Genomic DNA, 16474 nt, shown 5'->3' with positions numbered 1-16474 from the left:
CAGCAAGAGTTTAACCCCCAGCCAGGGAGCTGACCCACATGGCACAGCAGACCTCTCCTGTCTCACCCGCTACTCCCCTCAGCAGTGTATTTCAGTACATCTGCATGCTCTGCTCTCCACACTGTCTCTGGTGAATCCTCTTTGACCTGCACCCCAGTTCTTGTATGCATAAATAAATAAGATAAATCTTTAAAAAATAAAAGTGTCCTTTCTGTTTTTCCCCATTCCTGTTGCAAATTATAACAATACAAATGTGAATTACAAAGCCAGAAAACTGTGGTTTTTCCTTTATTTATCCTATGTCACTTTCCAAGAAAATGAACTCAATATTTGAGGTGAATATTTGAGTTTGAAGTGTTTATAAATCATTCTAGTGAGTATATACCGATACATCACAATCTGAACTTTAACTTGACCATTGAGCTTATTTAGGTCCTCATCTATTTTTTTTTAAAAATTTATTTATTTTTATACAAGAGCTGGGGTACAGGCCAGAAGTGCAGGATGGTGAGAGGATTCACTAGAGCAGAAATACACTGCTGAGGGGAGCAGTGGGCCATAGGAGAGGTCTGCCATGCCACGTGGGAATCTCCCTGGCCAGTCGGGAATTGAACCCACGCTGCAGAGGCTGTGGACAGCTTCACAGTGCTGTGCTCAGCCCATTGCTCCACCGGGGAGGCCCTAGGTCCTCATCTATTAACTGTCTTTCTCAAAGTATTTCAAGTCTTCTTTTTAAAGTTCCATCCAAAACATTCTTTATCTAAAAACCAAAATATTATTTTACAATTCACAAATGATTGTCAGTTTGCATCTTGAAACTTCAATAATTCTATTGTCTTCAAGATCGTGTACAGGAATTGTCCTTAGAATCACTGCAGGGAAAGAAGATCTCTATGAAAATAACAAAATGAAATTCTGAACCTTGCAATTATTTATATCTATTTACACTATATTTATTTTCATTTCATTTGTACTTTCCAGATACCTTGATGAAGTTAATGTTTTTTGTTTGTGCTGTCATACTCAGTGTCTGATATGTTACAAAAATAAAATGATATGGGTAGGTGAGTGTTGGGTAGAATAAGTTAGAAGCAATTTATACGCATCTTAATCTCTCTTAGGATAAAAAAAACACCACCACCTATTTGAAGGCATACATTTCATCAAGATGACCACAGTAGACTACTTGGGAGTAGGAAAGAAAAGATAAAATGGTATTTTGATTTCAAACCTTCTGTATGTGTGCTGGTATTTTCTTTGCTGTATTGTAATGGCTGTTAACAGTTCAGAAAAGACATAAGTAGGAGCTGCTTTCTTCCTGGAACTATTAAGATTTCTTGTTGCTTTCTTGTGTATTTGTCAACTCACAGTATATCATGAGATCCTTGAAGGCAGAAATTTATACCCTTAAACATTTTCTTATAACATGTTTTATGAAAAGACCTCAGAAACCATGTGTTCTCAATAATGGTTTCATACTCTCCCACTTCATCAGAAACCCCTTCCTTCACACCATTATCTCTAACTTTTCCTTTCCTTGTCTCTATCAAGTTTAAGGTACATAGTAAATTATTTAAATCTTGGTCTGGCTTATTCTAAACTTAACTTTTACTAAGGTCAAATATATTTTGTACATATACAGTTGAAAAAATATTCCAGGAATCTAAATAAAGTTAACCTTGTATTATGGAAAGTTGGAGACTGTGGTCATACAGGGCAGACTAACACAATTGTTAATTAATGAAGCAAGTACCCCAGTGGACTTGCTAATTTCAGCTTTTTAAATGTATCAGATGTCTCCTTGCCTCTTCTACTAGCGCCTTTTCTTTATTCTTTACCTGGCAGTTTCCATTTAGGCTGAAATTAAAAATCTTTCTTCACATATTCCTTTTTAAATCTTGCATATTAGATAAGTGTCTCATACACATTATAAATTATAATGCATTTTGAATTTTAGGAATTATCAAAACATTAATAAGGTAATTTTTGGTATACGCAATTTTTAATATCTACCCCCTATTATGTCATTAAGGACCAGGTTAGTTTCAGACTTGTTTACCATTGCATTCTCTTGTTTGCAAAACTTTTACTTCATAATAAGCTTGCAACTAATATTTGCTAAATAAAAGAGTTGAAACAAATAAGCTTGAAGTAATAAATGAAATCCTTATTTGCATGGTGGGACTCAAACTGGATTTGTAACAACATAATTAGAGAGAAAATTATGGAGAGTCATTGAGAAAGACTGGTTTTCTCCAAAGTACATAATATTTCTATCCTTACTTATTCCTCAGAGTTGTTCTTTAAATAGAGCATTTCCATGTTATTATTACCTTTTCATAGCTATAAAAAATGATTTCCAGAATATTCAAGTATTTTGTTATAACACAAAAGAATGGATGAGTAGAACAAGAGATAAATTCCAAATTTCTTTCTGGTCACAGGGGACTGAATGCTTCCATGTTGGGATAGAAGTTTTTCCTGTTGAAAGAATGGGACTGTACACAGGCTGGCTATCTGTGACTTTCAGATCCACATGAACTCTGTGTTAGAGAATTGTCCCCCACAAATAAACTACCTGCCTGTACTCTAGAGAATAGACTGAATTCTTTACTGAGGGAGGACATAAAAACTGTCTAGCAAAACTGAACATTGAAGTAAGTCAAGAAAAGAGGCCTCTTCACCGCTGGAGAGATGGCAACCTCACTGAAAAATATCCCTAGGGTTTTGCTGTCTATGTTTAGAAACAGATGAGTTCAATCAGACCAATATTCATTGATTATTCACTGTGAAATAAGCTCTGTCACAGAGCCAGAAGAAACCATTAAGCTGGCCCTGCATTTAGGAGCTATAGACAGGGCCTCTATGGTGGTATTATTGCCAGATTTTATTTTATTTTATTTTTATTTTTTTTTTGTGGGACCCTCGCCAGCAGCCCGGGAACGAACCGGCGCTGTAGAGGCTGCGGGCAGTCTCGCAGCCCAGCGCTCAACCTCTGTGCCACCAGGGGAGGCCCTATTGCCAGATTTTAAAATTCAATTATTGAATGTTAGATCAAGACTCTTCTGAGATGCTGGCATCCTGGATTTCAAAATTCCTAAGCTACCACCAATATGTGTTCCGAGGCTAGAAAAGTATTAATTGGTTTGAACGCTTGCTCTTATCTTAAACTGACTCAGGGCCTTGAGACCTAAGATCCATGAGTTCCCTTGGCTCAGATGTTCTCTGTTCTAACTTGTCTGTATCCCTGGAGAAAACAAGGGAAGCACATTTATTTGCACTCCACCACTCCACACTCTATTTGTTCTTCATACTGGGAACATGATCCTCTGTCTGTCTGTTATTTCTCCATCTCTGACTGACTCTGCGAAAGATTTTTTCATTTTTTTGGTTGTGTTTTTATCTGCTGAGTTTCTGAAATTTTGGGTCTTTATGCTGCTTTGCAGAACAGTCCCAGGACCGAGGCCTCCAAGGTATAAGCGGGTGGTGAGCAACATAGAACTTGTGGATAAGCCTGGAAAAGAGTAGTATTGAAAAGTGGAGTTGGTGGGAAGGAAAGAAGGAGGTGCAGAGAGAGAGCTCCAGGAAAACACTGACTACAACTTCCAAAACTGACATTTATTATAGTGTGAAAAAGTAGTATCTATTAGAAGCTTCATTCTGAGTCCTTCTCATTGCTCTCCTCTAAATGTCTGAAGGATTTTATTAAGGTCAAAATTTCTAATGCATGAAAAAAATAAAGGAATAAATGATCATTATAAATTTAGTAATAACCATACCAGACCAATACCAGTCACATGGAGATTGAAATTTGCTCTGCTGCCTCAGAGACGTTCAGGTCATCTATTAGTGCAAAAGTGGGTTTGTATTTGTGAATGCATTTATGAATGAGTGTCCTTTTGAACTTTTGCAATGATGAAGGCAAACACTTCATCATCCGTTGCACATACCATGGAGAAGTACAGATATGTAATGGATTGAACAGTTGTTGTCTAAAATAGGTCACCACAGTCTTTCTGTTGCCCATAGATTAAGCATGGATATTCCATCTCTTTAAAGGGGGCAGAAGGGAAATCTTCACATTGACAGACTCAACATTAAAAAAAGATATAAGGATACGACATGGATTACAATAATTCATGATCAAGATATCACTGAAGAACCTGTCTTTGTTCAGGTTTATTGGGGGAGACTGAACACGAAGAGACTTAGGACGTGTATTGCAATATTTCTACCCTTAGGAGAGAGGGTAAAAATGTCCAGGAATCAATCTGAGAACCAGGGGAATTTACATTTTCCTGTGTATTAATACTACTTCGTTTTTTAAGAATCTAAAGCTACTTTGTTTATACTTCTAATTACACTTCTTTTTTCACTCCCCACATAAAAAATGTGAGATCTAATGTGAGGGCCTTGCCCTGAGATGTTTTCCCCTCTTGCCCCCATTCTGGTTAATGGCAGCATGCACAGAGCATAACTCACATCTACGCTTTGACCCTGGGAGGGGGTGAGCTGGTGTTTTGCATAACACTAGCAGTAGGGAAAACCATCCTTTGTCTCAAAGCACACCTGAGTTAATAATTTAGCCTTCCCTTCCTATTTGGGATCCAGTAATTCTTGTCCAGTAGCCCCAAATTCAGCTGACAATCACCAACTATCACAGATCTCACACCCATAGTCACGTATATCGTCCTCATCCCCAATTTTGATTTGATTTGATAATGTGCTTAAAATTAAATTTTTTTCATATTAAATATTCTATTGCTTTTTGAAGTTTTTCCATTTGGTGAGATCCAGAGCATTTTTACTCTCCATTTATCTTATGACCTGCTTAATATTTGTTCCTTATTTGTTCACTTATTTGTATTTCTTAAAACAATTCTCATATAGATTCCAAGTAGATGTGCTTTTAAATGCATCGTAAGTTTTTTTTTTTTTAAAGATTTATTTATTTATTTATACACACTGGGTACAGTCAGAAGCGTGGGAGGGTGAGAGAATTCACCAGAGCCAGAGTGGGGAGCAGAGCAGGCAGAAGGACCGAAGTACACTGCTGAGGGGAGCAGCGGGTGGCAGGAGAGGTGTGCACGCCTTGTGGGACCCTCCTCCAGTGGCCGGGGAGCAGCTGGGGCTCGAACCGGTGCTGCAGAGGCTGTGGGCAGCCTCGCAACCCAGCGCTCAACCGCTGCGCCACCGGGGAGGCCCTGCATCGTAAGTTTTAATGTGGTTTGATTTACATATATCTTTTTAATTGATGAAGAATTTTATTTTACTTTTTTAAAAGATTTATTTTATTTATTTATGCATGCAGAACCAGGGTGTAGGCCAGAGGTATGGAGTGGGGGGGTGTGGGGATTCACCAGAGACAGAGTGGGGCGCAGAACAGGCAGATTGACTGAGATACACTGCTGAGGGGAACAGCGGGCAAGATAGGAGAGGTCTGCAGTGCCATGTGGGTTAGCTCCCTGGCCTGGAATTGAACTGAACTCAGGCCACAGTGGCTGGAGATAACTTGATAGTGCTGAGATTTTAACCCCTGTGCTACTGGGGAAGCCTCAGCTTTATTTTCCTTAAAGTGAATTATGGACCTAGCTACATTTTATAAAAAAAAAAAAAACAACAACAACAAATAATTTCAAATTTAAAGAAAAATCCACCTAGGAATTATATATAATTGTTCACATAATTTCAGAATATTTAAAAGCCAAGAAATTCATAAGAAAAATGTTCTAAGTAAAATAAAGGAGGAACCATGACATCAATGAATTAAAATAAAATAAAATAGTATGATTAGCTTCAATAGATTTGCTAAATTAATAAATTATATAATAAATAATTTACTGTTTAAATTAAACATAAATAAATGCATAGTATGTTGCTTGCTCAAGAATAAATTTGCCCAAAGAGCACTGTATAGCTCAAAATTGATTAACTTTTATGATCCGTTACACTGATTGGGGAATCAAATTTTGTGAGAAAATAATGGCATATATCATAAGTAATTTGATATAGAGATTTATGCAGAGGCCTTAACAGGAGATAATGGGATGTAGGCGAGTCCATGCATGGCAATACATGAATAACAACGAGTGGATGTAATATAGAAACAATATAGAGACAAGATAGAGAAAGAACATTTGTAATGGGAAGTTATGGAGTTATGTAAAGGGGAGTTATGGAGTAGCCTCAAAGCAGAACATTTGCAGGTCATTGTAACAATCTGCCATGATTTCCTTTTTTCAGTATATGAGACACATCCAGTCCGAAACCATGATGGCTACATTCAACTTCAGTAGCTTCAATCCAGGCACATTCGTCCTTCTGGGAATCCCAGGGATGGAGCAGTTCCATATCTGGATCAGCATTCCCTTCTTTATTATCTATATGGTAGCCATGGCAGGCAACGGTGTCCTTCTGTACCTAATTTTCACAGAGCGCAGCCTGCATGAGCCCATGTTCTTTTTCCTCTCCGTCCTGGCTGCTACAGATCTCATCCTGTCTAATACATGTGTACCCAAAACCCTCAGGATCTTCTGGCTAGGACCTCAGGAAATCACATTTCCAGTATGCCTCACTCAGATGTTTTTTCTCCACTTCAGCTTTGCTGTGGATTCTGCCACGCTGCTGGCAATGGCATTTGATCGTTATGTTGCTATTTGCCTCCCCCTAAGATATTCCACTGTTCTTACCCATCAGAGGATTACTAAGATGGTAGTGGGTATTGTCACCAGGAGCTTTTGTATCATGTTTCCAGTTGTGTTTCTATTAAAGCGACTGCCTTTCTGTAGGACCCACATTATTCCCCACACATACTGTGAGCACATAGGTGTTGCCCGGTTATCATGTGCAGATATCTCCATCAACATCTGGTATGGCTTTGCGGTGCCATTGATGGTTGTTATTTCAGATGTGATCCTCATTGGAGTCTCCTACACTCTGATTCTTCGTGCTGTCTTTAGACTTCCATCCCAGGATGCCCGCCAGAAAGCTCTCAACACATGTGGTTCCCACATTTGTGTTATTTTGATATTCTATATACCATGCTTCTTCTCTGTCCTCTCCCACCGTTTTGGTCACAATATTCCTCTCTCCTTCCATATACTGGTTGCCAACCTCTATGTAGCCATACCTCCTGCCCTCAATCCAATCATCTATGGAGTGAAGACCAAGCAGATTCGGGATAAAATCATCCTACTCTTCTTCTTTAAAAGGACCCAATAATGTGGGACTGAGATGATGGGAAATGAAACAGGTAACCATGTTGATTTTGGAGTACATTTCATTTTTTAAAGCTAGGATATGATTACTTAAGGATATATGAAATTTCAGAAATCCACCTTGAGTCATATAAATCAATCAGGAAAGATATGGATGGAGATTTGAAGAGATGAAAGAAAAAAAGTTTAAGGAGATATGTCTACCTAAAATGACAGATCATACCAGATGGTCTCACTCATAGCAGGAATTTAGAAAACCTGAATAAGGGACCAGGAAAAAGACTAATTATAATAAAGTAAAAATCAAAATCAACAAGCAACTATAAGCCAGAGACACACTACTGGGGGTGGGTTGGGGAGGGGAAGGAGTGGGATTAAAACAAAGGAGGGGTGGGAATTGTATGGGGACTATAACCAAGATGAAAATGCATACATTGTGCAAAATGAAAAATGATGTGAAAAATATATAAAATAAAATAAAAATAAAAAATAAAATGACAGATTAAAATGAAATTTCTCTCTTATTTTGAGATTTAGGGCTATCTTTTAGGACAGTTTCCAGATAAGAATTGATCAAGCTAATAGAAAATTATTACCCTCTTTAAGAATCATCCATGAAAATTAATCATGTAAATATGTGACTCTCAGACATTGGTCAGTATCATAATCACCTGGGGAAACTGGTAAAAATGCAATTTCCCAGATTCTATGCTATTTCAGTGCACATCTGTGATCTCTGATGATTCCACAGGTGATTCTGATATCTAAGAAATCTTGGATATTTTCCTATAGAACCATAACTCTCAGCAAAGACAGGAACCAAACTGTAAGATATTTACATATCTAACGCAGTAAATCCTGTAAGACTCATAAGTAACTACAATTTCAACAGTAATGTACAGATGTAAGCAACATCAGCTTGGATTAATTGAAAGACAGAATTAGTACAAAATGAAAGGAGGTCTTTGGGTCTCCAACCTCATTAAGCAGAAAGCTAATTGAAAAAAGTATTCGAAGGTAAACACAGCTCATTTTCCATTGAGAAATAAAGATAACTTGAGAGGCAATACTCAAATGTTACCAAAGAGCCATGGAGAATCATTCTGGATGAACAGGATTGGGTCCTTATTGAGAAACTGTTGATATTAATCTCTGACTAGACTGTAGGTACTGTAATTGGCTAGTGACTGAAATATGACTCTCCAGTTGGGATACAGTTTTCCCATCTCAGTATCACCATGGTATGTTCACTGTGTAAGCAGCTGATTTTCTTTAGATATCTTAAGTCAACAGGTCTTTAAATTGAGAAGACTGTATTCAAGAATATGTACAAACGAACTGAACCCAATGAACCCTATTTATACCTTGATTTGGAAAATGAGATCTTAGATTTTGGACTAATTCTATAATAGGAATGAAATTTTGAGGATTTTAGTGAAAAAGAGAATGTATTTTGTATGTAGCAGGAGGTATACATTATTGTGACCAGTGGATATACTTGCAGACTTTTTCCCCAAAAATGACGAAAACAGTTTTTGTACCCCACATGGTTTTTTGCAATGTGATCGTGCCTTCCTCCAATAAACACAGTCTAATTCCACTCCCATTTTATCTGAACTGGCCTTGTGATAAGGTCTTGTGATTCCAGATGGTACCCTGAATGCTTCACCAAAAGGTGAAGTGCTGCCTCCAGAAACCTACTGACTCAAACAAGATACAGCCCATCCCACTCATCCATACTAATGTCTGGATCCTTCCAAGCCTTTAGTACACCCTGCCAACTAACTGTAAAACAGATCTCAGTACATACTGAAGCCAACAAAGGCCAATATAAAATTTTAAAAATCCACAGCACCACTTTTAGGGAAAGTAAAATAGCTAATTGCTTAAGCTACTGCAAAAGATACTGAAGATAATAATAAAATAAGGAGACTTCAGCTAGCAAAAAGGGCAAAGAAATATAACACACGAAAGTATGAGACCTCAAGTGAACATAAAATCACAAGACAACAGCAATGGTCCAGAATCAAAACCCCAAAAGACGGAAGACAAATTCTTCCTATCAGATGGAGAGTTCAGAATAGCTATAATTATGAAACTTGGAGAGATAAGGAGAAAATTCAGAAAGGCAAGTCAAAGTAATAGAAGAGAAGTTAGAAAGGCAAATCAAGTGGTATTATTCTTAGGTACCTGGTGTTTTATAGCAGTTGAGAAACCTGTAGGGTAACTTTTCTCCATGTAGTAACTCAGAGACCCCAGATGCTTTGTTTTTATTTTATACATGTTTTACATCATTTTTCATTTTTGCACAATGTGTGCATTTTCATCTTGGTTATAGTTCCCATACAATTCCCACCCCCTTGTTTTGTTTTTTTTTTTATAGAGGCATGTTTTATTTATTTATTTGTTTGTTTGTTTTGTTTATACATGCACTGGGTACAGTCAGAAGCGCGGGAGGGTGAGAGAATTCACCAGAGCCAGAGCGGGGAGCAGAGCAGGCAGAAGGACCAAAGTACACTGCTGAGGGGAGCAGCGGGCGGCAGGAGAGGTCTGCACGCCATATGGGACCCTCCTCTGGTGGCCGGGGAGCAGCTGGGGATCGAACCGGCCCTGCAGAGGCTGCGGGCAGCTTCGCAACCCAGCGCTCAACCGCTGTGCCACCGGGGAGGCCTCCCACCCCCTTGTTTTGATACCATTCCCTCCCTTCCCTCCTCCCCCATGTTTATAGCAGCACTATTTACAACAGCTAAGCTATGGAAACAACCCAAATGCCCAAAAATAGATGACTGGCTCAAGAAGATGTGGTACATATACACAATGGAATATTACTCAGCAATCAAAAAAAGATAAACTCATGCAATTTGCAGAAACATGGATGGAGCTGGAAGAGATCATGCTAAGCAAAATAAGACCCCAGAGACTTTTAACTTACAGTTCAGCCCTTAGAGCACACAGCCTCCCTAGTCCCTGCAGGGCCTGAAGAGAAGAGTGTTCACACTTGTTCTTGAATGGCTTAGCCTGCAAAGACATTTGTCACTTCTAAACTTATTGGCTATAATTATCTATATGGGCATATATATATAAATATAGATAGATAGATAATGAAAAGAAAAAAAATCTGTATTACAGAATCTAACACAACCTTGATTTTTTTTGTGCATCTCTGACCTCATTCACTACTTGGTTTCCCTGATCTACTTGTTTTTGCCATACTTGCCTTCTGTTTTTTTTTTTTTTTAAAGATTTATTTATTTATTTATACAAGCATTGAGTACAGTCAGAAGCGTGGGAGGGTAAGAGAATTCACCAGAGCCAGAGTGGGGAGCAGAACAGACAGAAGGACTGAAGTACACTGCTGAGGGGAGCAGTGGGTGGCAGGAGAGGTCTGCACGCCATGTGGGACCCTCGCCGGTGGCCGGGGATCGAACCAGCGCTGCAGAGGTTGCAGGCAGCCCTGCAGCCCAGCGCTCAACTGCGCGCCACCAGTGGAGGCCCCATACTTGCCTTTTTGAATCTTGTCAGTGCCCGGGTTTCATGCCATATCATTTAAGTCAGCATGGTTGTAGGCAGGACTGAGACATCAGCAGTTTTTAAAAAGCCCCAGGAAGTTTCAGTGTACAGTAAGGTTTTGAGTCACAGGTTTAAGTGAAATGAATAAGCCCGATTTTAGGAATATTTCTCAGGCAGTAATTGTCAGAAGTGGCACTCAAATCTATATCTGTCTCATTCCATTTGCTTTATTTCTTCTATAAAATCAGCAATTATGGCAAATCACCTTTTAAGTTTTCATATATTATTTGCAAATCTCCTTAAAAAAATCTTAACCAATTTACACACCAACTTGCAAAAAATTACAGACTAATTCTAACTATTGTCATTCACTGAATATGTGTTTAAGTTTAATACCAGTGAGTCAGACACTTAGGGAGCAGAGGAATAAGGAAGGGGAAGAGCAGTAACAGGACAACTGAGATGTTTACAGTTGTGTGAGTTCTACATGGTGGAATCACTGAAAAAGAATCTGAATCCACTTTGTGAATCCCTGTTTACTGGAAAGCTGTCTTCCCATGGCTCAATATACCCTCTTCTTAGATAACTCTAGATAACCATCCAGTTCCTGGAGGAAATGCCATTTTCCCCTCTCACACCTTTCTCCCATACACACTTACAATGTGGCCTTAGTTATTGGAGTCTTTTCTGTCCTTATTTTTTTAAAAGGTTTATTTTTATTTATTTATGCATACAAGAACAGAGGTGTAGGCCAGAGGTGAGAGGATTCACCAGAGACAGAGTGGGGAGCACATCTACTGAAATACACTGCTGAGGGGATCAGGAGATGAGACAGGAGAGGTCTGCTGCACCACGTGATTAGCTCCCTGGCAGGGGATCGAACTCATGCCACGATGGCTGGGGATGACTTGATAGTGCTGAGACTTTAACCCTTGTGCCACCAGGGAGGCCTTCTTCTGTCCTTATTAATCCAAAATATAATTTGGTATCTCCATTGCTGGATATCTAGATACTTGGCTTGAGTGAGAGTTTGATAGAGAATACTGAAAAATATTTCAAAGAGTCCATGTGTAATTCCATCAGTGCATTATATGAGAATTACATGCATTCACATTGGACTATAGCTAGTTCAGTAAGTAGTTTATCATCTGGTATGATTAGATGGAGAAAAGAAAAAGAATTACTCTAATGAATACACAAAATGTTAAAGTAAAATATAGACTCCAGCTTTAGCTCAAACAAAGAAGTTCAAAACAAACACAGGATCATATTCTTGAAAACAGGTGACATGTGATGCTGGATTTGGAAACCAAAGGAAGCCATGCAAATTCTAATGTGAGATGTAATTTTTCCCGGTCTATCCTCATACCATTTTCACTTACTTTCTCCCTGAGTTTCCCTCCTAAACAGTTTAGCACAATTTTTTTTTTTTTGTCCAATGAATGGGTAGATACTAACCTACTGGGGTTTTAAAATTATCCAGTTATAGAGGCAAATCCAACATAAAATGATGATCTCCCCCGAGACTTATTTGCAGATTCCCCTGTACTTTTAATAGCTGGGACCGTTGGTGCTCTGAGCCATCCCACAGTCTCTCTGGATCAAAACAGTCTTCAGAGGTGGAGATAAATGGGACCACATCTTAGCTCCAGGAACTATGTTACTTGTGCTGGATCAAAATCTCTCCTGCACAGCTGAATACAGAGACTGGGGTGAGTGTTGAATGGATTAGATGGACAGAAAATAAAATTGAGGACAGTTCTGTAAAGTCAAGAGCAGACATAGGGGAAAATATGGAGGGATGAATCATACAAATATCCTGATGTCCTTGGCTACTTAAGAGGTCATTTCATTTTGTCCCCAGACTCCACTATAGGAAGTATCGTTTATTGACTCCCTCAGGTATTTGGGGTAGCCTTATTGCATACCCAAATTAATCATAAGTAAAAACTTTTCTCTGCACCTGAATCCCTTCTATTGAAGTTAGAGATTTTGTCTCTTTCAACTTTTCTTGTTCAAGACAAGCCAGATTGTCAGATCTTCAGGAGTAGCTTTTCAGAAAGCAGTAATGAAGTTTGAATTTCCTGACAATAATTACATGCATTCATAGTGATTAGGTCAACCAAGCATCATATATTTAATTTCTAGAGTACTAGGACTTTCACAGCATCCCCTACTCTAGTTGATCAGCAACCTAATCTGATTTCCAACCTTACCAGGGTGTGAGTGAGTACAGCTGGAATAATCTAGAAGAATCTCTAATTCATCCTGTAATTTCACATGCAGAACACTTAGAAGTCCACCAAGCAAGGTTTGTTATTTCCAGGGCAAAATCAGATGAATGTCTTACTGTTCAGGCCAATAGAATTTCTCCCATTAACAGAAATAAGATTCATATCTCTTCACTTTCACTCTCTCTAAGTGACAGTGCAGAACATGCTTGCTCCTTTTTTATTGAAGGACCCCAAATATCATGATAATTTATGGTCCCATGAGAAATTAATGAGAAGCTCACAAAGACATTGGCATCTTGATGAAATTGCATCAGTAGGAGTCATTCTTTCTTGCATCTTGTAAGAATCAACTTAACCCAGTTAAGTGAGGACCAGTCTGGTTATCTCTGAAGTAGCTCTTGATTTAAGGGGGTGAAACCACAGTACCTTGACCCTTGAATTATAATACAAGTTCAAGAAGTACTGATAAGTATTTCAAATTGAATAACTTAATAAAGTTTCCTCTTGAGAGGTAAAGGCATGGGAAGAACAATGGACTCAGAGATTTCCATAAACATGAGAAGTAGCAATGAGTATTATAAAAAATATTTACTAAAATGCAGAGACTGTAATATATGCTATACATGATTTTCTCATCTACTTGTCCAAAAACTCAATGAAGTGAGTATTGTTATTTGAACTTTATATCAGGAAACTGAGAACAGAATGGAAGAATATAACTGTTTAAGTTGATACAGGCAGCAAAAAAGTACATTCAGGTCACTTTTTGAGCTCAGTCTGCCAGAATATAGTGACTTATTTCTTATATTCCAGAGTGGACCACATAAAAAGGGGGAAATGCTGAGAATTAATTGGTACCAGAGATATTTAAAGCATTTGTGGAAAGCTAAGATTTTTTTTAAAGATTTGTTTTTATTTATACAAGAGCTGGGGTACAAGGCAGAGGTGCAGGAGGGTGAGAGGATTTACCAGAGACAGAGTGGGGAGCAGAACAGGCAGACAGACTGAAAGCACTGCTGAGGGGAGCAGCGGGCCAGGCAGAAGAGGTCTGCACCTGAAAAAATGTGACTGTATACCTCTGAATTATATACAATGTTGTAAATCAATGATACTGTGTTTTAAAAAAATATAAAATAATGTTAAAAACCCATATAAAAGGCATGCAGGTGTGATAAAACACACTTTTATACATTTCAAAAACTCTTAAATATGGTCTGGACATGAAGGATGTGGTTGAGATTGGAATAAATCATGGAGACAGGTGGGTAAGAGCAAGAACAAGATCAACAAGAGCTTTGGTAGTCATCATTTCAAGATCCTTAGCAAAAAACAGATGTATAAAAAAAAAAACAGATGCACAACCAAATTTGGGGATTTCAGGAGCATATAATACAGAAATCATGTTCAAAGATATGGGTTAAGTGTAGGAAAACCAAAGTGCTTGTGAAGTTCCTGTATTAGTGACAAATGTCATTGTCATAGTCCTTTGATTAACGGGAAGAGAGATGCTATGATTATGAAAGGTAACCAGAGCCAAGAAAGGCTATTTACTGAAAGATGCCGCCAGCTTGCAACAACCTTGCAGGAAAGGAGCTGAAGGAATAAAGCCCTGGCAAGCTTCCATTCTCTTGGTGTTTCTTATTCCAAATCCAAGCAGAAGCGAAGGGAATGGGGAGTCTGTTGATAAAATCCTGTGTCCCAGATAACAGGACAAAATGGAAAGTGGAAGAAGGTAAAATGAAAGAGGATAATGAAAAATACTCTGCACAGTATACGTAGAAAGATTGAAGTATAGTTGAATATTTTCACATTAGAATATTTAGAGAGTAATTAGAGGTGTCCCTGGTAGATGGAAACTAGAAGTGAGGATATTAGTTACACAGTTATTTTTTATTTTTTAAGATTTATTTAATTATGGGGTATAAGACAGAGGTGTGAGGGGGTGAGAGGATTCACCAGAGACAGAGTGGGGAGCAGAAGAGGCAGATCTACTGATATACACTGCTGAGGGGAGCAGCAGGTGAGACAGGAGAGGTCTGCTGCGCCATGTGGGTATCTCCCTGGTGGGCCGGGGGATCAAACTTGTGCTGCAGTGGCTGCAGATAGCTTCATAGGTTACATCCTAACCCCTGTGCCACCAGGGAGGCCCTACACAGGTATTTTGATAACCTAAACAAGAAATGAGAAAATCGTGAATTGGAGCAGAATTGATGGGAATGAAGGAAAGGCAGGAATGGCATGGATATATGCTGGAAGAATAAATGGCATCTAGGATGACTGCATTTCATTTTCTATCCACTTTCAGGAAGACAGAGCCTTCCGTTCCCTGCATCACCATGTTTTCTACAGCAGTTCCCAACCACACTGCCTTTCATCCGTCGACATTTTTTCTGCTTGGTATCCCGGGGATGCAAGACCAGCACGTGTGGGTTGCCATCCCCTTCTGCTGCATGTACATCCTCGCTCTCGCGGGGAATGGCACCATCCTGTACATCATCACGACGGACAGGACTCTGCACGAGCCCATGTACCTCTTCCTGTGCCTGCTTTCGCTCACCGACCTGGTTCTGTGCTCGACCACACTGCCCAAAATGCTAACAATCTTCTGGCTCAGGGCCCACCTGATTTCCTACTATGGCTGCCTCACCCAGATGTTTTTTGTTCACGCAGTGTTTGCCACAGAGTCAGCTGTCCTGCTGGCCATGGCTTTTGACCGCTATGTAGCGATCTGCCGCCCTCTTCATTATACATCCATCCTCAATGCTGCGGTGATTGGCAAGATAGGTCTGGCCTGTGTGGTCCGTGGCATAATCTTTGTTTTCCCCTTTATCATTCTCATTGAACGCTTGCCTTTTTGTGGCCGCCACATCATCCCCCACACCTACTGTGAGCACATGGGCATTGCCAAGCTGGCCTGTGCCAGCATCAAGCCCAACACCATTTATGGTCTCACGGTGGCACTTTCTGTCACAGGCATGGATGTGGTCCTCATTGCTGCCTCTTACGGCTTCATCCTGCAGACTGTGCTGCGCCTGCCCTCCAAGGATGCCCAGTTTCGAGCATTTAGCACATGCGGTGCCCACATTTGTGTGATTCTTGTGTTCTATGTACCTGCCTTCTTTTCCTTTTTCACCCACCGCTTTGGTCACAAAGTACCTCCTCATATTCACATAGTTCTTGCAAATCTCTATCTCCTCGTGCCCCCTGTTCTTAATCCCCTGGTTTATGGTATTAACACCAAACAGATCCGCCAGAGGATACTTGGCTTTTTCGTGGGGAGGAGGTAGCTATGTCCTCAATATACCCTTGAAGTCCAATGGGAGAAATTATAATTCATCTCCCACCTTTTCTAGCACCTCTTACCTTTGGAGTAGAGGTTCATGTTTTTGCAAACCTAGCAAACCAGCATCATGTATTATCTGAGAGTTTTTGAAGTATTTAGTACAAATCACTTATACCTGCTAAATGTGCAGAATTCCATTTTCCTGGAAAGCTAGCACACACTGTTAATGA

The 16474-nt window shown here is 39.4% G+C and overlaps 2 protein-coding genes across 2 annotated transcripts; both read left to right on the top strand.

The window, feature by feature from the left end:
• The first annotated feature begins 6270 nt into the window (after positions 1-6270).
• LOC119254629 (olfactory receptor 52H1-like) lies at positions 6271-7221 on the top strand. Its single transcript, XM_037521730.1, has one exon. It carries the CDS (start codon positions 6271-6273, stop codon positions 7219-7221), a length of 951 nt encoding a protein of 316 aa, XP_037377627.1.
• An 8076-nt stretch (positions 7222-15297) lies between these two features.
• LOC119254628 (olfactory receptor 52D1-like) lies at positions 15298-16248 on the top strand. Its single transcript, XM_037521729.1, has one exon. It carries the CDS (start codon positions 15298-15300, stop codon positions 16246-16248), a length of 951 nt encoding a protein of 316 aa, XP_037377626.1.
• The last annotated feature ends 226 nt before the right edge of the window (positions 16249-16474 follow it).

Source organism: Talpa occidentalis, unplaced genomic scaffold (genome assembly GCF_014898055.3).
Source record: "Talpa occidentalis isolate TD23 unplaced genomic scaffold, MPIMG_talOcc4v2.1 talOcc4.3, whole genome shotgun sequence".
Taxonomy (NCBI): domain Eukaryota; kingdom Metazoa; phylum Chordata; class Mammalia; order Eulipotyphla; family Talpidae; genus Talpa; species Talpa occidentalis.
Note: the sequence above shows the minus strand (reverse complement) of the source record. Positions and strands in the feature narration are given on the sequence as shown.

Bases quoted from the DNA above. Each gene is read 5' to 3' on its own strand.
- LOC119254628 (XM_037521729.1), top strand. From the start codon at position 15,298: ATGTTTTCTACAGCAGTTCCCAACCACACTGCCTTTCATCCGTCGACA.
- LOC119254629 (XM_037521730.1), top strand. From the start codon at position 6,271: ATGATGGCTACATTCAACTTCAGTAGCTTCAATCCAGGCACATTCGTC.